Raw genomic sequence first — 21,914 nt, forward strand, 5'->3', positions numbered from 1 at the left:
AAATGATATGTGTGTAAATCCTTCACGTTACATACAGATCTCAGGAAGTGACTACTTTTCTGAAACTATTGGATTGGCTGGTTTCAACTAACGGCAGGGCTGTATCTGGAACTACATGTTGAAGATAGAAATAGAATGAATAGAGCACACACAACCTCCTATACTATTCCAATCTGACAGTCACATTGGAGCTACACAATACATTTCTATGTGAACATTCGGTATATTTACAATCTCCTGAATGTCCATTGCCCCAGGTGTACATAATTAAATCAAATGATATTTAACCAATGATATTTTGTACAGATAAGTATTAATAAGTTGAATGCTCAACTACTGAATGTCCCTGAAAAAGTGACCCTGAAAAAGTTGAAAGCTGCAATTAATTTCATGATACCTGGAAAGACAGTGTAATTCAAAGCCATTTGCAAACAGCAAGTTGGATGCTTAGCAAAAACGACTTTGAACCTCTGTCCATCTGAGGGTAAGTGTTTCAAACATGCACTATACCATCTAGCTTACTCAGAATACAAACTAACATGATTTTCCATCTACCATGGCTGTAGTTGATTCCAGAAAGCAATTTCGGGATGTTTAGTTACTGTTAGCATTCTCAGTTACACTTAACATTAAATGGTTATTGTGCCTGTGTAATAAAAATTGTTTTGGCGCAACATTTTATTAGTATGTTACATAATATTTTGATACTTGCATTTTAAATGCATAGCAATGAGCTGAGTTTTTGTAAGTACTGTACACAAGGACTAGTGACTGTTCCTTATTTCACTTATGCAATTCTAAAGTCATTTCCAAAGTCCTATTGTAATACTCAGTTACTACACATGTATAATAACTTTATGTCGTGTTACTGTTAATTGTCTCATTCATGAAAATATGTCAGTCAACTTGAAGCTGCAAAAGTGGTCTAATCTTACGTTGAGGTGATTCTATGTCCATCATGTATTTACAGTGCATTTGGAAAGTATTCAGACCGATAGACTTTTCCACAGTTTGTTACCTTACTTTTTTTACATTTTAGAATAAAGTTGTATCTACACACAATACTCCATAATGAAACAGTTAGAACAGGTTTAGAACATTTTGCTAATTTATATATATATAAAATAAATCTTATTTACATAAGTATTCAGACCCCAGAGCTCTGAGATATGATTGTGTCGAGGCAAAGATCTGGGGAAGGGTACCAAAACATTTCTGCAGCATTGAAGATCCTCAAGAACACAGTGGCCTCCATCATTCTTAAATGGAAGGAGTTTGGAACCACCAAGACTCTACCTAGAGCTGGCTGCCGGCCAAACTGAGCAATCAAGGGGAGAAGGGCCTTGGTCAGGGAGGTGACTAAGAACCCGATGGTCACACTGACAGTTCCTCTGTGGAGATGGGAGAACCTTCCAGAAGAACAACAGTCTTTGCAACACTCCACCAATCAGGCCTTTATGGTAGAGTGGCCAGACGGAAGCCACTCCTCAGTAAAAGGCACTTGGAGTTTGCCAAAAGGCACCTAAAGACTCTCAGACCATGAGAAACAAGATTGCCTGGTCTGATTAAACCAAGATTGAACTCTTTGGCCTGATGCCAAGCTTCACGTCTGGAGGAAACCTGGCACCATCCTCAAGGTGAAGCATGGTTGTGGCAGCATCATGTTGTGGGGATGTTTTTCAGTGGCAGACTGGGAGAATAGTCAGGATCGAGGGGATAGATGAACGGAGCAAAGTACAGGGAGATCCTTGATGAAAACCTTCTCCGGATCTCCGACTGGGGCGAAAGTTCACCTTTCAACAGGACAACGACCTTAAGCACACAGCCAAGACAACACAGGAGTGGCTTTGGGACAAGTCTCTGAATGTCCTTGAGTGGCCCAGCCAGAGCCTGGACATGAACCCGATCGAACATCTCTGGAGAGACCTGAAAATAGCTGTGCAGCGACGCTCCCCATCCAACCTGAGAGAGCTTGAGAGGATCTACAGAGAAGAATAGGAGAAACTCCCCAATACAGGTGTGCCCAGCTTGTAGCGTCATACGCAAGAATACTTGAGGCTGTAATCGCTGCCAAAGGTGCTTCAACAAAGTACTGAGTAAAGGGTTTTCTAAAAAACATCTCAATTGTCAGTGAAAACCACATTTGTTTGAAAAAGTCTGCCATATCAGCAGGCTTTTATTAAAAAGGCAGTAAATTAGGAATTAGTTAGTAAATTAGGCTCTTTCGCTGCCAGACAAGGCTTCGCTGATAGCCAGGTGCAGCGGTGGTAAGGTGTTGGGACTCAGCTGTTGGGACAGCTTTATGTAAGCCCTAACAGTTTGTGGGCACCATTTGCCAATGTTATTGTGCAATTAATGTATTTTTTTGTGTTGTGTAGTGGCTTTGATGGCATGCATCAAAAAAAGTTTACCCCACCAAGATTTACATGTTAAAATCGCCACAGTAGCCAACGCCAACAGCAACAGCTAGTCTTACTGGGGTCCGACACATAACAAAAAATTTATTACAGAGAAAAATACTTTACAGTCAACCAGCCCTGGGATAAAGCTAGTTTGAACTATGCTTTGTGGAAAGTATCTATTTTTCTGTGGGAAGAAATGGTTATTTTGGAAGTGACTGCAACTATTTGAATACAGATCCCCAAAAAGTACTACTTATGAGTACTATTTGAATACTTGTAACGGGGAGGACCATCAACCTATTTTGAACACATCCGTGTTGGTCTGCCTGTGCCAGGTGTATATGATTGTTAATTAAGGGCTTGGGTTTGTGTATAAAAGCCTTCCTGTTTGTGTCATTCAGGGGATCCCCTTACGATGTGCTGGTCGGCGTGCCTTGGGTGGACGGGAGCGGTGATGGTGGTTTAATGAAGTAAGTATGAGAAATAGGAATGATTGTGAATGTGGTGTTTTTAGGCATTGGCGTCCATATTCCACCTAGCTCTCCTCCCTGGGCACGCTCTCCGTGTGTGTTACAACAGATCATCATTGTCTGAGTATGTGAATGAAACCTAGTAATATTTGTCTGTGAGAAATCTTATATTGCCATCTGTTGAAGGCTGTCTTGTAGGACAGTTGTACGGAGTTCCATGTAGGCCTATGGAGATGTCTGTCTTGTAATACTGAAAATTAAAATAAATTATTGTTGCATCCTGATATTGTCTGCATCCCATGCTCCAGTCCTTGATGTAAAGAACCTGTTATGTTTAGATTAGTCCTGAGGACCTCACCTCATGTATTAAAAAGTTGTATGGCTATAGGAATTATACACTGATTATACAAAACACTAGGAAAAACCTGCTCTTTCCATAACAGACTGACCAGGTGAATCCAGGTGAAAGGTATGATCCTGTATTGATCAGTGTAGATGAATGGGAGGAGACAGGTTAAAGAAGGATTTTTAAGCCTGGAGACAATTGAGACATGGATTGTGTATGTGTGCCATTCAGAGGGTGAACGGGCAAGACAAAAGATTGAAGTGCCTTTGAACGGGGTATGGTAGTAGGTGCCAGGCACACTGGTTTGAGTGTGTCAAGAACTGCAATGCTGCTGGGTTTTTCATGCTCAACAGTTTCCCGTGTGTATCAAGAATGGTCCACCCCCCCAAAGGACATCCAGCCAACATGACACAACTGTTGGAAGCGTTGGAGTCAACATGGGCCAGCATTCCTGTGGAATGCCTTTTCCACCTTGTAGATTTCATGCCCTGACGAATTGACGCTGTTTTGAGGGCAAAAGTGGGTGCAACTCAATATTAGGAAGGTGTTCATAACATTTTGTACACTCGGTGTATATTTGTGTAAATCCCTCACGTTACATACAGATTTCAAAGTGATTACTTTTAAAACTTTTCAATACAGATCTTAGAAAGCAAATACTTAAAAATATATTTCATTGGCTGCCTTCAACTAATGCCAGGGCTGTATCTGGAACGTTGTGTAAGATAGAAATAGAATGAATAGATCACACACAACCTCCTATACTATTCCAATCTATCTGACAGTAATGTTGGATCTACACAATATATTTCTATTTCAACATTCTGTCTGTCCATTCTCCTGAATGTCCTTTGCCCCAAGTGTACATAATTAAGTTAAATGATATTTAACCAATGATATTTTGTACAGATAAGTATTAATAAGTTGAATGGTCAACTACTGTATGACCCTGTCAACATGCCACTGAAAAAAGTTAAAAGCGGCAATTAATTTTATGATGCCTGAAAATACTGCAGAGTAATTCAAAGCTGTAGTGGAAGGAGATAAGGTTGCAACTTGTAGGCACTGAGGCCCAGCGTGATGACTCAATACATTGTTTGGATGGCTGACCATCTGTGGACTATCACAGGGGTCAAACACAGCTGATCTGTAGCTTTCTCCGGGGCAGGACGTTCCTACAGTACCCTGGGAGCACTGACATCGTTGGAAGTATGAAGACTGATAAACATTTATTGACTAAATCAATATTACTGTGTGAATTAAATGATATGTTTTATTGTGCTGTAAATGCTATGGATTATTATTACTAGTTACTTGTTTTTCAGACGGCGGATAGTTCAAAGTGAAACATGGTTGCGCTCCTATCGTTTAAATTAAATAGATTAGATTAGAATCTGGGTGTTCCTGTCTTGTTTTTACTAGCAAAGTTCACCTTCAATTTGTTTCTAAAGGACAAAGAAATCGTTTAGACTTTGAAGTTGTTAGCAAGCTCCTGTATACAATAAAAAAACAAATTGAAGACACATTGTCTTTTGAGTATGTGAATGAAACTTCCTAAGACCCCCCATTTTATATATATATATATTTTTTCCTTCTATATTCAGCCAAGGTTTTTTTATATGTCCATCTTATATTGTAATTGTCCTCTGTAGTGGTTATTAGGAACAGAAATATGAACAAATTTACTGAACAGGTCGTGAAAAAATCCTGACAACTTATTTAACTATTCCTGATATTCACTTACTAGAAACAATATGAATATCATGCTCACAAAAATGGGGGAAGTAACGCGGGAGGGGGTATGTCCATGTGGAGAATAGCGCGGAGAGGGTGTGTCCATGGGAGAGTAGCACGGGAGGTGAGGTGTCCATGGGGGAGAATAGCGCGGGGAGGGTGTGTCCATGGGAAGAATAGCGCAGGGAGGGGGTGTGTCCATGGGAGAGTAGCGCGGGAAGGGGGGTGTCCATGGGGAGAGTATCCCTATATCTATACATATATAATAATAACTATATCTATACCTATATAATATAATATCCCTATATCTATACCTATATAATAATAACTATATCTATACCTATATAATATCCCTATATCTATACCTATATAATAATAACTATATCTATACCTATATAATATAATATCCCTATATCTATACCTATATAATAATAACAAAGCATCCTTCATTCATGCTGCCAAACACACCCTCGTAACACTGACCATCCTACCGATCCTCGACTTCGGTGATGTCATCTATAAAATAGCCTCCAACACTCTACTCAACAAACTGGATGCAGTCTATCACAGTGCCATCCGTTTTGTCACCAAAGCCCCATACACTACCCACCATTGCGACCTGTACGCTCTCGTTGGTTGGCCCTCGCTTCATACTCATCGCCAAACCCACTGGCTACAGGTTATCTACAAGTCTCTGCTAGGTAAAGCCCCGCCTTATCTTTGCTCACTGGTCACCATAGCAGCACCCACTCGTAGCATGCGCTCCAGCAGGTATATCTCACTGGTCACCCCCAAAGCCAATTCCTCTTTTGGCCGCCTCTCCTTCCAGGTCTCTGCTGCCAATGACTGGAACCAACTGCAAAAATCTCTGAAGCTGGAGACTCATATCTCCCTCACTAGCTTTAAGCACCAGCTGTCAGAGCAGCTCACAGATCACTGCACCTGTACATAGCCCATCTGTAAACAGCCCATCTATCTACTTACCTCATCCCCATACTGTATTTATTTATTTATTTATTTATCTTGCTCCTTTGCACCCCAGTATCTCTACTTGCACATTCATCTTCTGCACATCTACCATTCCAGTGTTTAATTACTATATTGTAATTACATCGCCACCATGGCCTATTTATTGCCTTAACTCCCTTAACTTACCTCATTTGCACTCACTGTATCTAGACTTTTTGTTTTCTTTTGTTCTACTGTATTATTGACTGTATGTTTTGTTTATTCCATGTGTAATTCTGTGTTGTTGTATGTGTCGAATTGCTATGCTTTATCTTGGCCAGGTCGCAGTTGGAAATGAGAACTTGTTCTCAACTAGTCTACCTGGTTAAATAAAGGTGAAATAAATAAATAAAAATACATTTTCTTTCACCTTTCACCGCAGATGCGGAAGTGCAACATCGGCGGATGTGTTGGATTGAGACGCATCCAATGCAAAAAAATCTGTTCACTCGAGTTTAAACTGACACATTTTTTGAGGATTAAAAAAATGATTATGATAATTAGATTTCAGCGGGGGTGAGGACATCAATTCCAGTTAATACAGTGGCTTGTACGGCCTCAGAGACACGGACCAAGAACTGATGTCCACTAGAGAGGACACACATGTATTGCTGAGTCTCAGGAGGATAAACCTTGTGAAATTTATTTAAGTTCCGATATTGAAGTCTGTCTTTTAGGACAGTTGTACAGAGCTTATAGAGCTGATGCATAGGAATGATGTAGGCCTATGGAGATTCTGTGTCTGCCTTGTGACACTGAAAATTGCGATTGTGGTTGCATCCCGATACTGTTGTCTGATTCCCACGCTCCAGTCCTTGATGTAAAGAACCTGATATGTTTAGAATAGCCCTGAGGACCTCACCTCAAGTACTAAACAGGTGGTGTAGTTTGTCTACAGGAATTATACGTATATTTATGTGTAAATCCCTCATGTTACACACAGATCTCAGGACGTGACTACCTTTCTGAAACTATTGGCTGCCTTCCACTAATGGCTGGACCGTATCTACATGTTGAATATAGAAATAGAATGAATAGAGGACACACAATCTCCTATACTATTCCAATCTATCTGACAGTCATATTGGAGCTACACAATACATTTCTATGTGAACATTCTGTGTATGTCCATTCTCCTGAATGTCCATTGCCCAAGGTGAACATAATGAAGTAAAAAAAAATGTACCAATGATATTTTGTACAGATAAGTATTAATAAGTTGAACGCTCAACTACTGTATGACTCTGTCAACAGGTCACTGAAAAAGTTGAAAGCTGCAATTAATTTTATGATACACTGGAAAGACTGCAGAGTAATTCAAAGCCATTTGCAAACATTGCAAACAGCAAGTTGGATGCTTGGCAAAAATAACTTTGAACCTCCTTCCATCTGAGGGTAAGTGTTCTTGTTTCAAACACTATACCCTCTTTAAAGGGATAGTTTACTCAGAAAAAACAACAACATGATTTTCCACATACCTTGGCTGTAGTTGATTCAAGAAAGCAGTTTTGGGATATTTAGTTACTGTTAGCATTCTCAGTAACACTTAACATTAAGCTGTTCTTATGCCTGTGTAATGAAATCATAGTTACTTTTGGAGCAACATTTTATTAGCATGTTACATAATACTTTTATACTTGCATTTTCAATGCATAGCAATGAGCTGAGTTTTTGTAAGTACTGTACACAAGGAATAGTGACCGTTCCTTATTTCACTAATGTAATAACTCAATGCAAGTCCTACGTAACAACAATGTTAATATTGTAATACTCAGTTACTGCACACATATAATACCTTTATACTGTGTTACTGTATTTAACTTATGTCTAACTCATTAGGAAAATATACATTAGTATTGTTGAAGCTGCAACAGTGGTCTTCTCTTCTGTTGAGGTGATTCCATGTCCCTCGTATTTAAATATACTATATTAAGACCGATATCATAGAGCCCTCCAAACCATGTGCTTATGGTCATACATTTAGTCATTCAACAAAAATCTTGGACTGATAGAAAGGGTAAGGGTTAGAGAATGACAGAATAGATGGACTGATAGAAAGGGTAAGGGTTAGAGAATGACAGAATAGATGGACTGATAGAAAGGGTAAGGGTTAGAGAATGACAGAATAGATGGACTGATAGAAAGGGTAAGGGTTAGAGAATGACAGAATAGATGGACTGATAGAAAGGGTAAGGTTTAGAGAATGACAGAATAGATGGACTGATATAAAGGGTAAGGGTTAGAGAATGACAGAACAGATGGACTGATAGAAAGGGTAAGGTTTAGAGAATGACAGAATAGATGGACTGATAGAAAGGGTAAGGTTTAGAGAATGACAGAATAGATGGACTGATAGAAAAGGTAAGGGTTAGAGAATGACAGAACAGATGGACTGATAGAAAGGGTAAGGTTTAGACAATGACAGAATAGATGGACTGATAGAAAGGGTAAGGTTTAGAGAATGACAGAATAGATGGACTGATAGAAAGGGTAAGGTTTAGAGAATGACAGAATAGATGGACTGATAGAAAGGGTAAGGGTTAGAGAATGACAGAATAGATGGACTGATATAAAGGGTAAGGTTTAGAGAATGACAGAATAGATGGACTGATATAAAGGGTAAGGGTTAGAGAATGACAGAATAGATGGACTGATAGAAAGGGTAAGGTTTAGAGAATGACAGAATAGATGGACTGATATAAAGGGTAAGGTTTAGAGAATGACAGAATAGATGGACTGATAGAAAGGGTAAGGTTTAGAGAATGACAGAATAGATGGACTGATAGAAAGGGTAAGGGTTAGAGAATGACAGAATAGATGGACTGATAGAAAGGGTAAGGGTTAGAGAATGACAGAATAGATGGACTGATAGAAAGGGTAAGGGTTAGAGAATGACAGAATAGATGGACTGATAGAAAGGGTAAGGTTTAGAGAATGACAGAATAGATGGACTGATAGAAAGGGTAAGGGTTAGAGAATGACAGAATAGATGGACTGATAGAAAGGGTAAGGTTTAGAGAATGACAGAATAGATGGACTGATAGAAAGGGTAAGGTTTAGAGAATGACAGAATAGATGGACTGATAGAAAGGGTAAGGGTTAGAGAATGACAGAATAGATGGACTGATAGAAAGGGTAAGGTTTAGAGAATGACAGAATAGATGGACTGATAGAAAGGGTAAGGTTTAGAGAATGACAGAATAGATGGACTGATATAAAGGGTAAGGTTTAGAGAATGACAGAATAGATGGACTGATATAAAGGGTAAGGTTTAGAGAATGACAGAATAGATGGACTGATAGAAAGGGTAAGGTTTAGAGAATGACAGAATAGATGGACTGATATAAAGGGTAAGGGTTAGAGAATGACAGAATAGATGGACTGATAGAAAGGGTAAGGGTTAGAGAATGACAGAATAGATGGACTGATAGAAAGGGTAAGGTTTAGAGAATGACAGAATAGATGGACTGATATAAAGGGTAAGGGTTAGAGAATGACAGAATAGATGGACTGATATAAAGGGTAAGGTTAAGAGAATGACAGAATAGATGGACTGATAGAAAGGGTAAGGGTTAGAGAATGACAGAACAGATGGACTGATAGAAAGGGTAAGGTTTAGAGAATGACAGAATAGATGGACTGATAGAAAGGGTAAGGTTTAGAGAATGACAGAATAGATGGACTGATAGAAAGGGTAAGAGTGAGAGAAGAAGTGTATTAGAGATAATTAAATGATGGAGGTAGAATGAGGAAGTGTGTGTCACCGTGTGTGTGTCACCGTGTGTGTGTGTGTCACTGTGTGTGTGTCACCGTGTGTGTGCGTGTGTGTGTCACCGTGTGTGTGTGTCACAGTGTGTGTGTGTGTGCCACTGTGTGTGTGTTACTGTGTCTGTGTGTGTGTCACTGTGTCTGTGTGTGTGTCACTGTGTGTGTCACTGTTTGTGTGTGTGTGTGTGTCACTGTGTATGTGTGTGTCACTGTGTCTGTATGTGTGTGTCACTGTGTGTGTGTGTGTGTCACTGTGTGTGTGTGTGTGTGTGTGTGTGTCATTGTGTGTGTGTGTGTGTGTCACTGTGTGTGTGTCACTGTGTGTGTGTGTTTCTGTGTGTGTGTGTTTCTGTGTGTCACTGTGTGTGTGTCACTGTGTGTGTGTGTGTGTGTGTGTGTGTGTGTGTGTGTGCTCGTGTCAATGTGTGTCACTGTGTGTGTGTCACTTTGTGTCACTGTGTGTGTGTGTGTCACTGTGTGTGTGTGTCACTTTGTGTCACTGTGTGTCACTTTGTGTCACTGTGTGTCACTGTGTGTGTGTGTGTCACTGTGTGTGTGTGTCACTGTGTGTGTGTGTGTGTGTGTGTCACTGTGTTGGTGTGTGTGTGTCACTGTGTGTGTCACTGTGAGTGTGTGTCACTGTGTCTGTGTATGTGTGTCACTGTGTCTGTGTGTGTCACTGTGTGTGTGTGTGTGTGTGCGTGTCACTGTGTGTCGCTGTGTGTGTGTCACTGTCTGTGTGTGTCACTTTGTGTCACTGTGTGTCACTGTGTGTGTGTGTGTGTCACTGTGTGTGTGTGTGTGTGTGTGTGTCACTGTGTGTGTGTGTGTGTCACTGTGTTGGTGTGTGTGTGTCACTGGGTGTGTGTCACTGTGTTTGTGTGTGTCACTGTGTTTGTGTGTGTCACTGTGTTTGTATGTGTGTGTACGTGTGTGTGTGTGTGTGTCACTGTGTTTGTGTGTGTCACTGTGTTTGTGTGTGTGTGTCACTGTGTGTGTGTGTGTCACTGTGTATGTGTGTGTATGTGTCACTGTGTGTGTGTGTGTGTGTGTGTGTGTGTGTGTGTGTGTGTGTGTGTGTGTGTGTGTGTGTGTGTGGATGTGTCACTCTGTGTGTCACTGTGTATGTGTCACTCTGTGTGTCACTGTGTGTGTCACTGTGTGTGTGTGTGTGTGTCACTGTGTGTGTCACTGTGTGTGTGTGTGTGTCACTCTGTGTGTCACTCTGTGTGTCACTGTGTGTGTGTGTGTGTGTCACTGTGTGTGTGTGTCACACTGTGTCTCACTCTGTGTGTGTGTGTGTGTGTCACTGTGTGTGTGTGTGTGCCACTGTGTGTGTGTGTGTGTGTGTGTGTGTGTGTGTGTGTCACTGTGTGTGTGTTTGTGTGTGAGTGTCAATGTGTGTGTATGCGACTGTGTGTGTGTGTGCACCACTGTGTGTGTGTGTGTGCCACTGTGTGTGTGTCACTGTGTGTGTGTGTGTGTGTGTGTGTGCCACTGTGTGTGTGTCACTGTGTGTGTAAAGGATAGACCTGTTCCTTATTTAGAGAAAACATGACCTGTACGCTGCTTGGAGGCAATTACTGCATTTCAAAAACCTTGTTGGCAAACAAACAAATACATGGTACGTAATTCAGTTTGACCCAAAAGGAACAGGCTGTACCTGTATTTGAAATGCTTGATTCCCATTTGCTCTTTTCACTTATTGCTACCAAGATAACTGAAAAATAAAAAAAGTTGTGGTTGTGCAACTCAATACTAGGAAGGTGTTCTTGATGTTTTGTGAATGCAATGTTTCTATCCTGTATAATAGACTGTGATATGTGGCTGTCTCACCTAGCTATCTTAACCTTTAGGTCAGGGCTGCCCAACCCTCTTCCTGGAGATCTACCATCCTGTGGGTTTTCAGTCCAACCTTAATTTAACACACCTGATTCTACTAATTAGCTGCTCAACAAGACCTTAACTAGCTGAATCAGAAATGCTAAATTAGGGTTGGACTGAAAACCTTCAGGACAGTAGATCTCCAGGAAGAGGGTTGGGCAGCCCTGCTCTCGGGATTGGTGTCCCTTATACGGGACGGTTGCTGCTCAACATGCGATATGTGACTAGAATGGTGTTGTTAACACAGCCAACTTTCCGGGACATAGACATGTCTTATATGGGCAGAAAGCTGAATTTCTTGTTAACCTCTTGACGGTCGCCTAGGATAGGGGGCGCCACAGCGCATTTTGAAAAAAATTCGTGCCCATTTTAAATGGCCTACTACTCAAAATCAGAAGCTAGGATATGCATATAATTAATACTTGTGGATAGAAAACACCCTAAAGTTTCTAAAACTGTTTGAATAGTGTCTGTGAGTATAACAGAACTCATATGGCAGTCAAAACCCCGAGACAGATCGAAACAGGAAGTGGAATTCTGAATTGTGGACTCAACTTCATCACGTTGCCTATTAATCACACCGTGAGCTATGGTTCATTGAGCACTTCCTATTGCTTCCACTAGATGTCCGCAGTCTTTACAAAGTGATTGGAGTCTCCTACTGTGAAAACTGACAGAATGACACGCTGTGGAACGTGGTCACACGGAGAGGGCCATCACCATTATGACGCCGGCGCCCCTGGCTACCCTCCCCTTTCGAAACGTTTATAAAGACAATGCAATCGTCCCCCTTGAATCTTATTGGAGCTCTGGTTGAAAAAGGCCCTAAAGATTTATGTTATACAACGTTTGACATGTTCGAACGAACCTAAATAAGAAAAAAATGCATTTTGTTGAAAGAGTAGCCCCGCGCACGTCGGAGCTTTTGGTGCAGCCTTCAGAACGCGCTAACAACAAGCTAATGGAACATAAAGGATGAACTTTTTCGAACGAAAATACATTTGTTGTGGACCTGGGATTCCTGGAAGTGCCTAAGGATGAAGATAATCAAAGGTAAGGGATTATTGACAATAGTATACAAGACTAGATTTGATATGCGATTGTTCCAAGATGGCGCTGACCTGTATTGCTAGCCTATTGTTCTGAGTATCTGTCACGACTTCTACTGAAGTTGATGCCCCTCCTTGTTCGGGTGGTGTTCGCGGTCGACGTCACCGGCCTTCTAGCCACCATTGATCAGTTTTTCATTTTCCATTGGTTTTGTCTGGTCTCTTTACACACCTGTTTCATATCCCAGTAATTATATGTTGTGTATTTAACCCTCTGATTCCCCTCATTTCTCTGTCGGTGATTGTTTGTTTGTTATGTACGTGTTGTTTCTATATCGGTGTGCGACGGGTTATTGTTTTACCCGGATTCTTTTCTACGTTGGTTTTGGAAATAAATATTCAATTTTTAAACCACTCTGTTTTCTCCTGCCTCTGACTTCCCTGCCACCTACATACACAGACTATGACAGTATCGCATCCCCTTTTATCGCAAAGTGTGATTACCCAGTAAAGTTATTTTTAAATCTGGCATTACAGGTGCTTTCAAGAGATATTCATCTATAAATCTTAGAATGACAATATTACATTTTTAAAATGTTTTCGAATAGTAATTTAGTAAATTGTAGCGCTGTTTCATCGGATGCATTTGAGGGAAAATAGTTAGTCAACGTTATGCACCGATGTAAAATGCTGTTTTTATATATAAATATGAACTTTATCGAACAAAAGAATGCATGTATTGTGTAACATGATGTCCTAGGTGTGTCATCTGATAAAGATTGTCAAAGGTTAGTGCTGCATTTAGCTGTTTTTTGGTTATTTGTGATGCATATGGTTGGTCGGAAAATGGCTATGTGGCTACTTTTACGATATACTCCTCTAACATAATCTAATGTTTTGCTTTTGCTGTAAAGCCTTTTTGAAATCGGACAACGTGGTTCGATTCAGGAGAGGTGTATCTATAAAACGATATAATTTGAAAAAAATATTGAAAAAAAAAAGTATTACATTTTGTTATGCTAATGGCGATAGGATTTTTCGCTGGATGTCCATCCCGCATACGGGACGGAGGCCGCACAGGGGTTAATCTAACAGCAGTGTCCAATTTACAGTAGCTATTACAGATAACAAATATTGTTTGAGGATAGTACACATCAACAAAACACTTTAATCACAGCAACTGGTTTGGTACATTCATGTCTGAAGGTAAATCATGCACTTACAGTCATTAATCTTGCTCTGATTTGTCATCCTGAGGATCCCAGAGATAAAATGTAGTGCAGTTTTCTTTAAACAAGATATATAAAAATATTATTTTCAAATGTAGGAACTGGGTTCTACAGTTTGACCTCTGGCTCCACACCCACCCTGCCCGGCCATCTAGACGTGTGAAGGTTAGTGTCTTTTCTGTAGGGAAGCTAATGATCCATCATGTATAAAATTCCCGGGAGTGTGCAAACTTACATTTTGTATTACCATAGCATTTTTGTATGTTCTCTATAGTTATGTACTTGAAAACCGATTCGGCACATTTTGGAAAACTCCTGGCAGACTTGATTCTAAATATTTTGTAGTGATATAATTCTTCACTGGATCAGTCTGAAACTTTGCACACACACTGCTGACATCTGGTGGACAACATCTAAATGACATCTAGAATCCTACATCTCTGTCTGTTGTATTATCTTTTACCAGATCTAATGTTATATTCTCCTACATTAATTTCACATTTCCACAATCTTCAAAGTGTTTCCTTTAAAATTATACCAAGAATATGCATATCATTGCTTCAGGTCCTGAGCTACAGGCAGTTAGATTTGGGTATGTCATTTTAGGCGAAAATTGGAAAAAAAGGGTTAGATCATTAAGATGAATGCAAGTCGCCCTGAAAGGAGGAGAGGGGGAGAGAGGGGGAGAGAGGAGGAGAGACAGAAAGAGAGAAAAGACAGAGAGGGGAGGAAGAATGGCCCAGGACTCCTGGTTGTTCTTCAAAAGTGCTTTCCTCACCATCTTAAATAAGCATGCCCCATTCAAAAAATGTAGAACTACGAACATATATAGTCCTTGGTTCACTCCAGACTTGACTGCCCTTGATCAGCACAAAAACATTCTGTGGCATACTGCATTAGCATCGAATAGCCCCCGTGATATGCAACTTTCAGGAAAGTTGTTGGTTCCACTTTTCTTGGCTCCGTTATTTACTTAACAAATAAGGAATACTCAAAATGTGCACTTATAAATCATAACAATTTAAATCAAAATACAGCTGTAGACAGATGTCAAAGAAAAAATTGAAAGCGGGAAAAATCCATATATTAGCCGCGTCATTGTTTAAGCCGCGTCATTGTTTAAGCCGCGAGGTTCAAAGCGTGGGAAAAAAGTTGCGGCTTATAGTCCGGAAATTACGGTAGTTTATAACTAATGTGTACGTTACCCATTGTGACAACCAAGTGGGATGATAAACCCACTAGTACACCAAGAGTACATGTAGTATCTGCATAAGTACAATGTAATTACTAGGTGTAACACAGGATTTAGATAAGTAAAATGAAGTGTATCTTGAGTGGAACTAACTTACAACTAATGGGTACTTATACATTGCAAATAGACTAGTCTCAGTGTTGTTATCCTCGCAGAGGGAGAGTGCTGGAGTATTTTTAAATAGACTAGTCTCAGTGTTGTTATCCTCACAGAGGGAGGGTGCTGGAGTATTTTTAAACAGACTAGTCTCAGTGTTGTTATACTCGCAGAGGGAGGGTGCAGGAGTATTTTTAAACAGAGGAAACAATCATTTTGACCCTTTTATCTTCTTGCAATTTTTATTTATTTAGATGTTTTATTTTTTTCAAAGTATTTTAGCAAAAGTTGGATGTGACTATATATACCTCTTGGTAAAGGTAGGCTAAGATTGATTGTAACGTTCGTCATACAAAGTGGACCAAAACGCAGCGGGAATGTGTAAACTCATCTTCTTTTATTGAAGGAACGTGAACACAAAACAAAATAACAAATAATGACGACGAAGACAGTCCTGTCAGGCTCAACGCTAAACACGGAACAACTACCCACGAAAACCCAAGGAAAACACCCCTACTAAATAGGACCTTCAATTAGAGGCAACAAGGAACAGCTGCCTCCAATTGAAGGTCAACCCAATCAACTAAACATAGAAATAGAAAACCTAGAGCGAACATAGAAATAGACTAACATAGAACATAAACCACAAAACCCCAAAACACACTAAACAAACACCCCCTGCCACGCTCTGACCAAACTACAATAACAAACAACCCCTTTTACTGATCAGGACGTGACAGTGATGATATGAGTCAGACCATGTGGGGGTAAAGTACTGTAATTGTGTCTGTGACTAGACCTACCTTCTGTATGCTTAGTACCAGATCAACAAGTTTGAAAGCCTAAATGGTAATTCACTGAGTTCACATGTTAAAAAATACATCTTTTTAATCAAAGTATATTTCTTTAAGTAATTTTTTCAATGTTAAAAAACATACAACTACATTTTGTAAATAAATGTACAAAAAGTTCCTGGAGAGATACCCTCCAGTAAGTTTTAACGCCAACCATGTTCCTGGAGACCTACCCTCCAGTAAGTTTTAACACCAACCATGTTCCTGGAGACCTACCCTTCTGTAGGTTTTAACTCCAACCCTATTCCTGGAGAGATACCCCCTTTAGGAGCGCAACCAGGTCTCCGCTCCAACCTCAGTTTTAATTGAGCTGATTCAGCTTTTCAACAGCTAATTATTGGAGTCAGGTGCTCTACATTATTAGGATTGGAGCTAAAACCTACAAGACAGTAGCTCTCCAGGAACAGGGTTGGAGTGAGAACCTACAGGACAGTAGCTCTTCAGGAACAGGGTTGGAGAAAGAACCTACAGGACAGTAAGCTCTCCAGGAACAGGGTTGGAGTGAGAACCTACAGGACAGTAGCTCTCCAGGAACAGGGTTGGAGTGATTACCTACAGGACAGTAGCTCTCCAGGAACAAGGTTGGAGTAAGAACCTACATGACAGTAGCTCTCCAGGAACAGGGTTGGAGTGAGAACCTACAGGACAGTAGCTCTCCAGGAACAGGGTTGGAGTGAGAACCTACAGGACAGTAGCTCTCCAGGAACAGGGTTGGAGTGAGAACCTACAGGACAGTAGCTCTTCAGGAACAGGGTTGGAGTGAGAACCTACAGGACAGTAGCTCTCCAGTAACAGGATTGGAGTGAGAACCTACAGGACAGTAGCTCTCCAGGAACAGGGTTGGAGTGAGAACCTATAGGACAGTAGCTCTCCAGGAACAGGGTTGGAGTGAGAACCTACAGGACAGTAGCTCTTCAGGAACAGGGTTGGAGTGAGAACCTACAGGATGGTAGCTCTACAGGACTAGGGTTGGAGAGCCCTGCTCCACAGCAGGGGTATTCAACTCTTACCCTTACGAGGTCCGGAGTCTGATGGTTTTATTTTCTACCTGATAATTAATTGCACCCACCTGGTGTGCCAGGTCTACATCAGTCCCTGATTAGAAGGGAACAATGAAAAATTGCAGTGGAACTGGCTTCGAGTTGAGTTTGAAGGTTCTTGTAACGCCCTGGCCATAGAGAGTTTTTTTTTGTTCTTTATTTTGGTTAGGCCAGGGTGTTACATGGGTGGGCGTCCTATGTTCCTTTTTCTATGTTTTTGTATTTCTTTGTTTTGGGCCGAGTAGGGTTCCTAATCAGAGGCAGCTGTCTATCGTTGTCTCTGATTAGGAATCATACTTAGGCAGCCTTTTCCCACCTGTGCTTTGTGGGATCTTGTGTTTGTGTAGCTGCCTGTGAGCAGCCCAGAACGTCACGCTTCGTCTTCATCTGTATTGTTTTGGTGAGTTTTCATATTTATTAAACATGTGGAACTCTAAGCATGCTGCGCCTTGGTCTACTCCTTTAGACGATCGTTACAGAAGATCCCACCAAAGAAGGACCAAGCAGCGTGCCCAGGAGGAGCAAGGATCCTGGGCCAGGGAGAGAAAGGACTGGACATGGGAGGACATCCTGGACGGCAAGGGATCCTACACTTGGGAAGAGATCCTGGTCGGGAAGGGATCGCCCCCCGTGGGAACAGGTAGAGGCACTCAGAAGAGCGGAGGCAGCAGGAAAGAAGGACCAACGGCAACGGTATGAGGGAACACGGCTGGCAAGGAAGCCCGAGAGGCACACGGGGAGTGTGGCAGAGCCAGGTTGGAGACCTGAGCCAACTCCCCGTGCTTACCGGAAGCGGCGTGGTACTGGTCAGGCGCCGTGTTATGCGGTGGAGCGCACGGTGTCTCCAGTGCGTGCTCATAGCCCGGTGCGCTACATCCCAGCCCCCCGCAAGTGCCATGCTAGAGTGGGCATCGAGCCAGGACGGGTTGTGCAGGCCATGCGCTCTAGACCTCCAGTGCATCTTCAGGACCCGGTCTGTCCTGTGCCTACGCCCAGAGCCAGGCCTCCTGCATGTCTCCCCAGCCTGGTGAGTCCTGTGCCTGCGCCCAGAGCCAGGCCTCCTGCATGTCTCCCCAGCCGGGGGAATCCTGTGCCTGCGCCCAGAACCAGGCCTCCTGCATGTCTTCCCAGCCTGGTGAGTCCTGTGCCTGCGCCCAGAGCCAGGCCTCCTGCATGTCTCCCCAGCCTGGTGAATCCTGGGCCAGAGCCACCCGCCAGTCCGGAGCCGCCAGACCCGCCCGCCTGTCCGGAGCCGCCAGAGCCGCCCGCCAGTCCGGAGCCGCCAGAGCCGCCCGCCTGTCCGGAGCCGCCAGAGTCGCCCACCTGTCCGGAGCAGCCAGAGCCGCCCGCCAGCCTGGTGAGTCCTGTGCCTGCGCCCAGGGCCAGGCCTCCTTCATGTCTCCCCAGCCTGGTGAGTCCTGTGCCTGCGCCCAGGGCCAGGCCTCCTTCATATCTCCCCAGCCTGGTGAATCCTGGGCCAGAGCCGCCAGAGCCGCCCGCCAGCCCGGAGCCGCCAGATCCGCCCGCCAGCCCGGAGCCGCCAGAGCCGCCCGCCAGCCCGGAGCCGCCCCGGTCGCCCGCCAGCCGGGCGCAGCCAGAATCGCCCGCCAGTCGGGCGCAGCCAGGGTCGCCCACCAGTCCTCCGGCGCAGCTAGGGGCGCCACCTAAGTGGCCGAAGCCAAGGGTGGAGCGGGGTCCACGTCCCGTACCCTCCCCTTCAGAGTCAGGTTTTGCAGCCGGAGTCTGCACCTTTGGGGGGGGGGTACTGTAACGCCCTGGCCATAGAGAGGGTTTTTTTGTTCTTTATTTTGGTTAGGCCAGGGTGTTACATGGGTGGGCGTTCTATGTTCCTTTTTCTATATTTTTGTATTTCTTTGTTTTGGGCCGAGTAGGGTTCCTAATCAGAGGCAACTGTCTATCGTTGTCTCTTATTAGGAATCATACTTAGGCAGCCTTTTCCCACCTGTGCTTTGTGTGATCTTGTGTTTGTGTAGCTGCCTGTGAGCAGCCCAGAACGTCACGCTTCGTCTTCATCTGTATTGTTTTGGTGAGTTTTCATATTTATTAAACATGTGGAACTCTAAGCATGCTGCGCCTTGGTCTACTCCTTTAGACGATCGTGACAGCTCTTCAGGAAAATGATTGGGCAACCCTGGCATAGATGCTGCTATAAAACTGAAACTTTACTGAAATTTAAATGCGTGCGTGCATGCTTCTGTGTGTGACTGATTGCGTACATGTGTTTGTGTGTGTAGGGTCGATTGCAGGCATAAGCAACATAAGAAGCGGTAGATCTGTCTTATGGTCTTTTACTTTCGGTTTTGTACACCAGATTGAAACAGATTAAAGTATATATCACAGTGGATTAGATGGTACAATACCATTTCATAGAAGTAATACTGAATGAATAAACTGTTTAGAGGGAAGAGGAGAAGGCTGAAACCAATACAGTATTGTGACTGATCCAAAAGGCTGCCAATAATCTATTGGCAAAAATGAATTACAGCTGAAAGACAGAAAGATAATACCATGTAGCATGTAAATGCATGTACTCACAGTTAATTAAACAATCTTAGGGAAAATGTTAATGTACAACAAACAGTTGTAGATGATAATATAATAAACACATTTAAACAAGATGTGGATTTGACCTATATGTAGCTATTTCTGTAATTTCTCACAGATCCAGCGCAGCATGTGGTTGCATGGTGCATCATTCCAGTTGGCCAAAACGCCGTCCCGATGGTAGACCATGACACAAACCTCCTCGTTGTTGGTACCACCATGGTCCGGCTGTCCACTCTTCCAGTACCTAGAGACAACACACACAAGCTGTGTTCGACTACTCATACTAACCGCACTATTTGTGATGTGAATTGAGTTTATTGCATGCTTATTGGTCATAGTATGGATAGAGTTAGTATGCCAAAAGTTCCCGGAAGTCGTACTAAATTCGCCAAAATACATAGTATACATTCTGTTTCTGTACTTTTAGGGCCCATAATGCAATTCTTTAGAAAATGGTCGTGGCTTCACAATGTTTTCAGATAAGAAAAAAATGGCAGAAAATATGTAGCCGAAGTCCGACGAGAGCACATACTTATTCATTACTTTAACTAATTATGAAAAATGTTAAGAAAATGTTGAGCAATGTAATAAAGTAATGACTTTTCAAATAAGTTACGTTACACGTTATGTTGGCTGACAATTTTTTTGCTACGCTATCCTTACGAATCGCATAGCAATACAGCAGTATGTACCGGTATGGTAGCTATCTACATAACGTTAGTTCGCTACTAGTACATCGAACGTGCCAGTCAGTATATTAACTATCTGCTATCTAACTACCCAACGTTTATTGACTTGATTATTCACATCATTGTTAACTAAGTGGTATAATCGTTGTGCGTTTCAATGGACATTGTTAATTCTAGCTATCTACTCCGATTTTACAGCATTCTCGCGCAGATTAACTGATGAATTTACAAACGCTCAACACCCTTTGAATATGGCTGGTGTCAGTAAACGTTGGCAAAAAGCATAATTTAATTATTGCGATCAGCACAGTTAGTCATCAACACTCTGGATAACATGAAAACAGCCTAACCAGTTCTGCTAGGGCGAGTAAAACGGTCAAAGTGAGGTGTTTTCTCATAGCTAGCCAACGTTAGCCAGTTAGCTTGGGTGCTTGACTGCCGTTGAATGCTCAGATCAAACCTAGTCCTTGGCCAGAGCGTCCAGTGTGCGCTCTGAACGCACCGAGAGCGAAACGCTCTGGATTTATGAATGCCCAGAGCGCACGCTGCCACTCCAAATTTAATTTATGAATTCACCAGAAATCGTAAAAAGTTTAGCTAGTCATTTGTTATGCTAATAAGCTAGCAAGAGGTTGCATAGCAACAGCCTCAACTTCCGATAGACAGTCGACGCTCTGTCTAGTACGCTCAACTGAAACGATACTGTTCGTTTACAGTATACTAAAATGAACTACTAGTATGTAGTATGTAGTATATACTCATTAAGTATGTAGTATACAGTATGTTAGTATGGGTATTTGAACACATCTACAGTGTCCGCTATATTGGTTTTTCAAACATTCAGATCTGGGTTGAGTTCCAATAATCTGTCCTTTTTCCTGAAGTGTGAGCTCGTCCACTACTTCCCACAAATCTAAAAGAATTGGGTTGGTGTAGGGATGCGCTAGAGGGAATATCCATATACCATGTATACAGGTGTTTCAGCCTAGCTCAGTGCTTTCTGTGGTGGAGGGGCAGCCAGCGGAATATACCGGGCGTAGGGGTTGGTAGAGTTCTTTAATTGCGCCGTGATTGGCTCAGTGTTCTGTCACTCATGGAGACACTACGTCACAGCAGAATCTACAGAGAAAGCTAGGCAGTTCAAGCCCCCTTGGGTGCTGCCGTAGATTTACATTAAAGTGCCAATCCAAGAAAGCTCAAGGTCATTGGCCACAGATAAATGACAAATCACGTTATATCTACCGTAGCTTTGATTGGACATCATACTTTAAAAATCTTAGCTAGCAAGCTAGACGAGCAGTCATCATCATGAATCACGTCGACAATCTACTGGCAAATCCTTTTAAATCCTTGTCATATGAAGAGAAATTATAGATAAAATGTATTGGTGGTCATCCGCCATTGGACATAAACATTACACAGCACGTCAGAAATCGCAAATTCAACAAGGAGTGGTTTGTAAGGAATCAGTGGCTAACTGCAAGCGTTGCAAAGCATTCACTATTTTGCTACCGCTGCCTGCTAT

The 21,914-nt window shown here is 42.3% G+C and overlaps 1 protein-coding gene across 1 annotated transcript in view; it reads right to left on the bottom strand.

The window, feature by feature from the left end:
• Positions 1-19,430: 19,430 nt before the first annotated feature.
• LOC106602245 (uncharacterized) overlaps positions 19,431-21,914 on the bottom strand; it is an 8,674-nt gene continuing 6,190 nt past the window's right edge. Inside the window, exon 6 of the mRNA XM_045716395.2 lies at positions 19,431-19,944. Coding sequence (XP_045572351.2) covers positions 19,794-19,944 — 151 coding nt within the window. The 3' untranslated portion in view covers positions 19,431-19,793. The remainder of the gene's footprint in view (positions 19,945-21,914) is intronic.

This window comes from Salmo salar, chromosome 04 (genome assembly GCF_965601325.2).
Source record: "Salmo salar chromosome 04, fSalSal1, whole genome shotgun sequence".
In the NCBI taxonomy this organism is placed as follows: domain Eukaryota; kingdom Metazoa; phylum Chordata; class Actinopteri; order Salmoniformes; family Salmonidae; genus Salmo; species Salmo salar.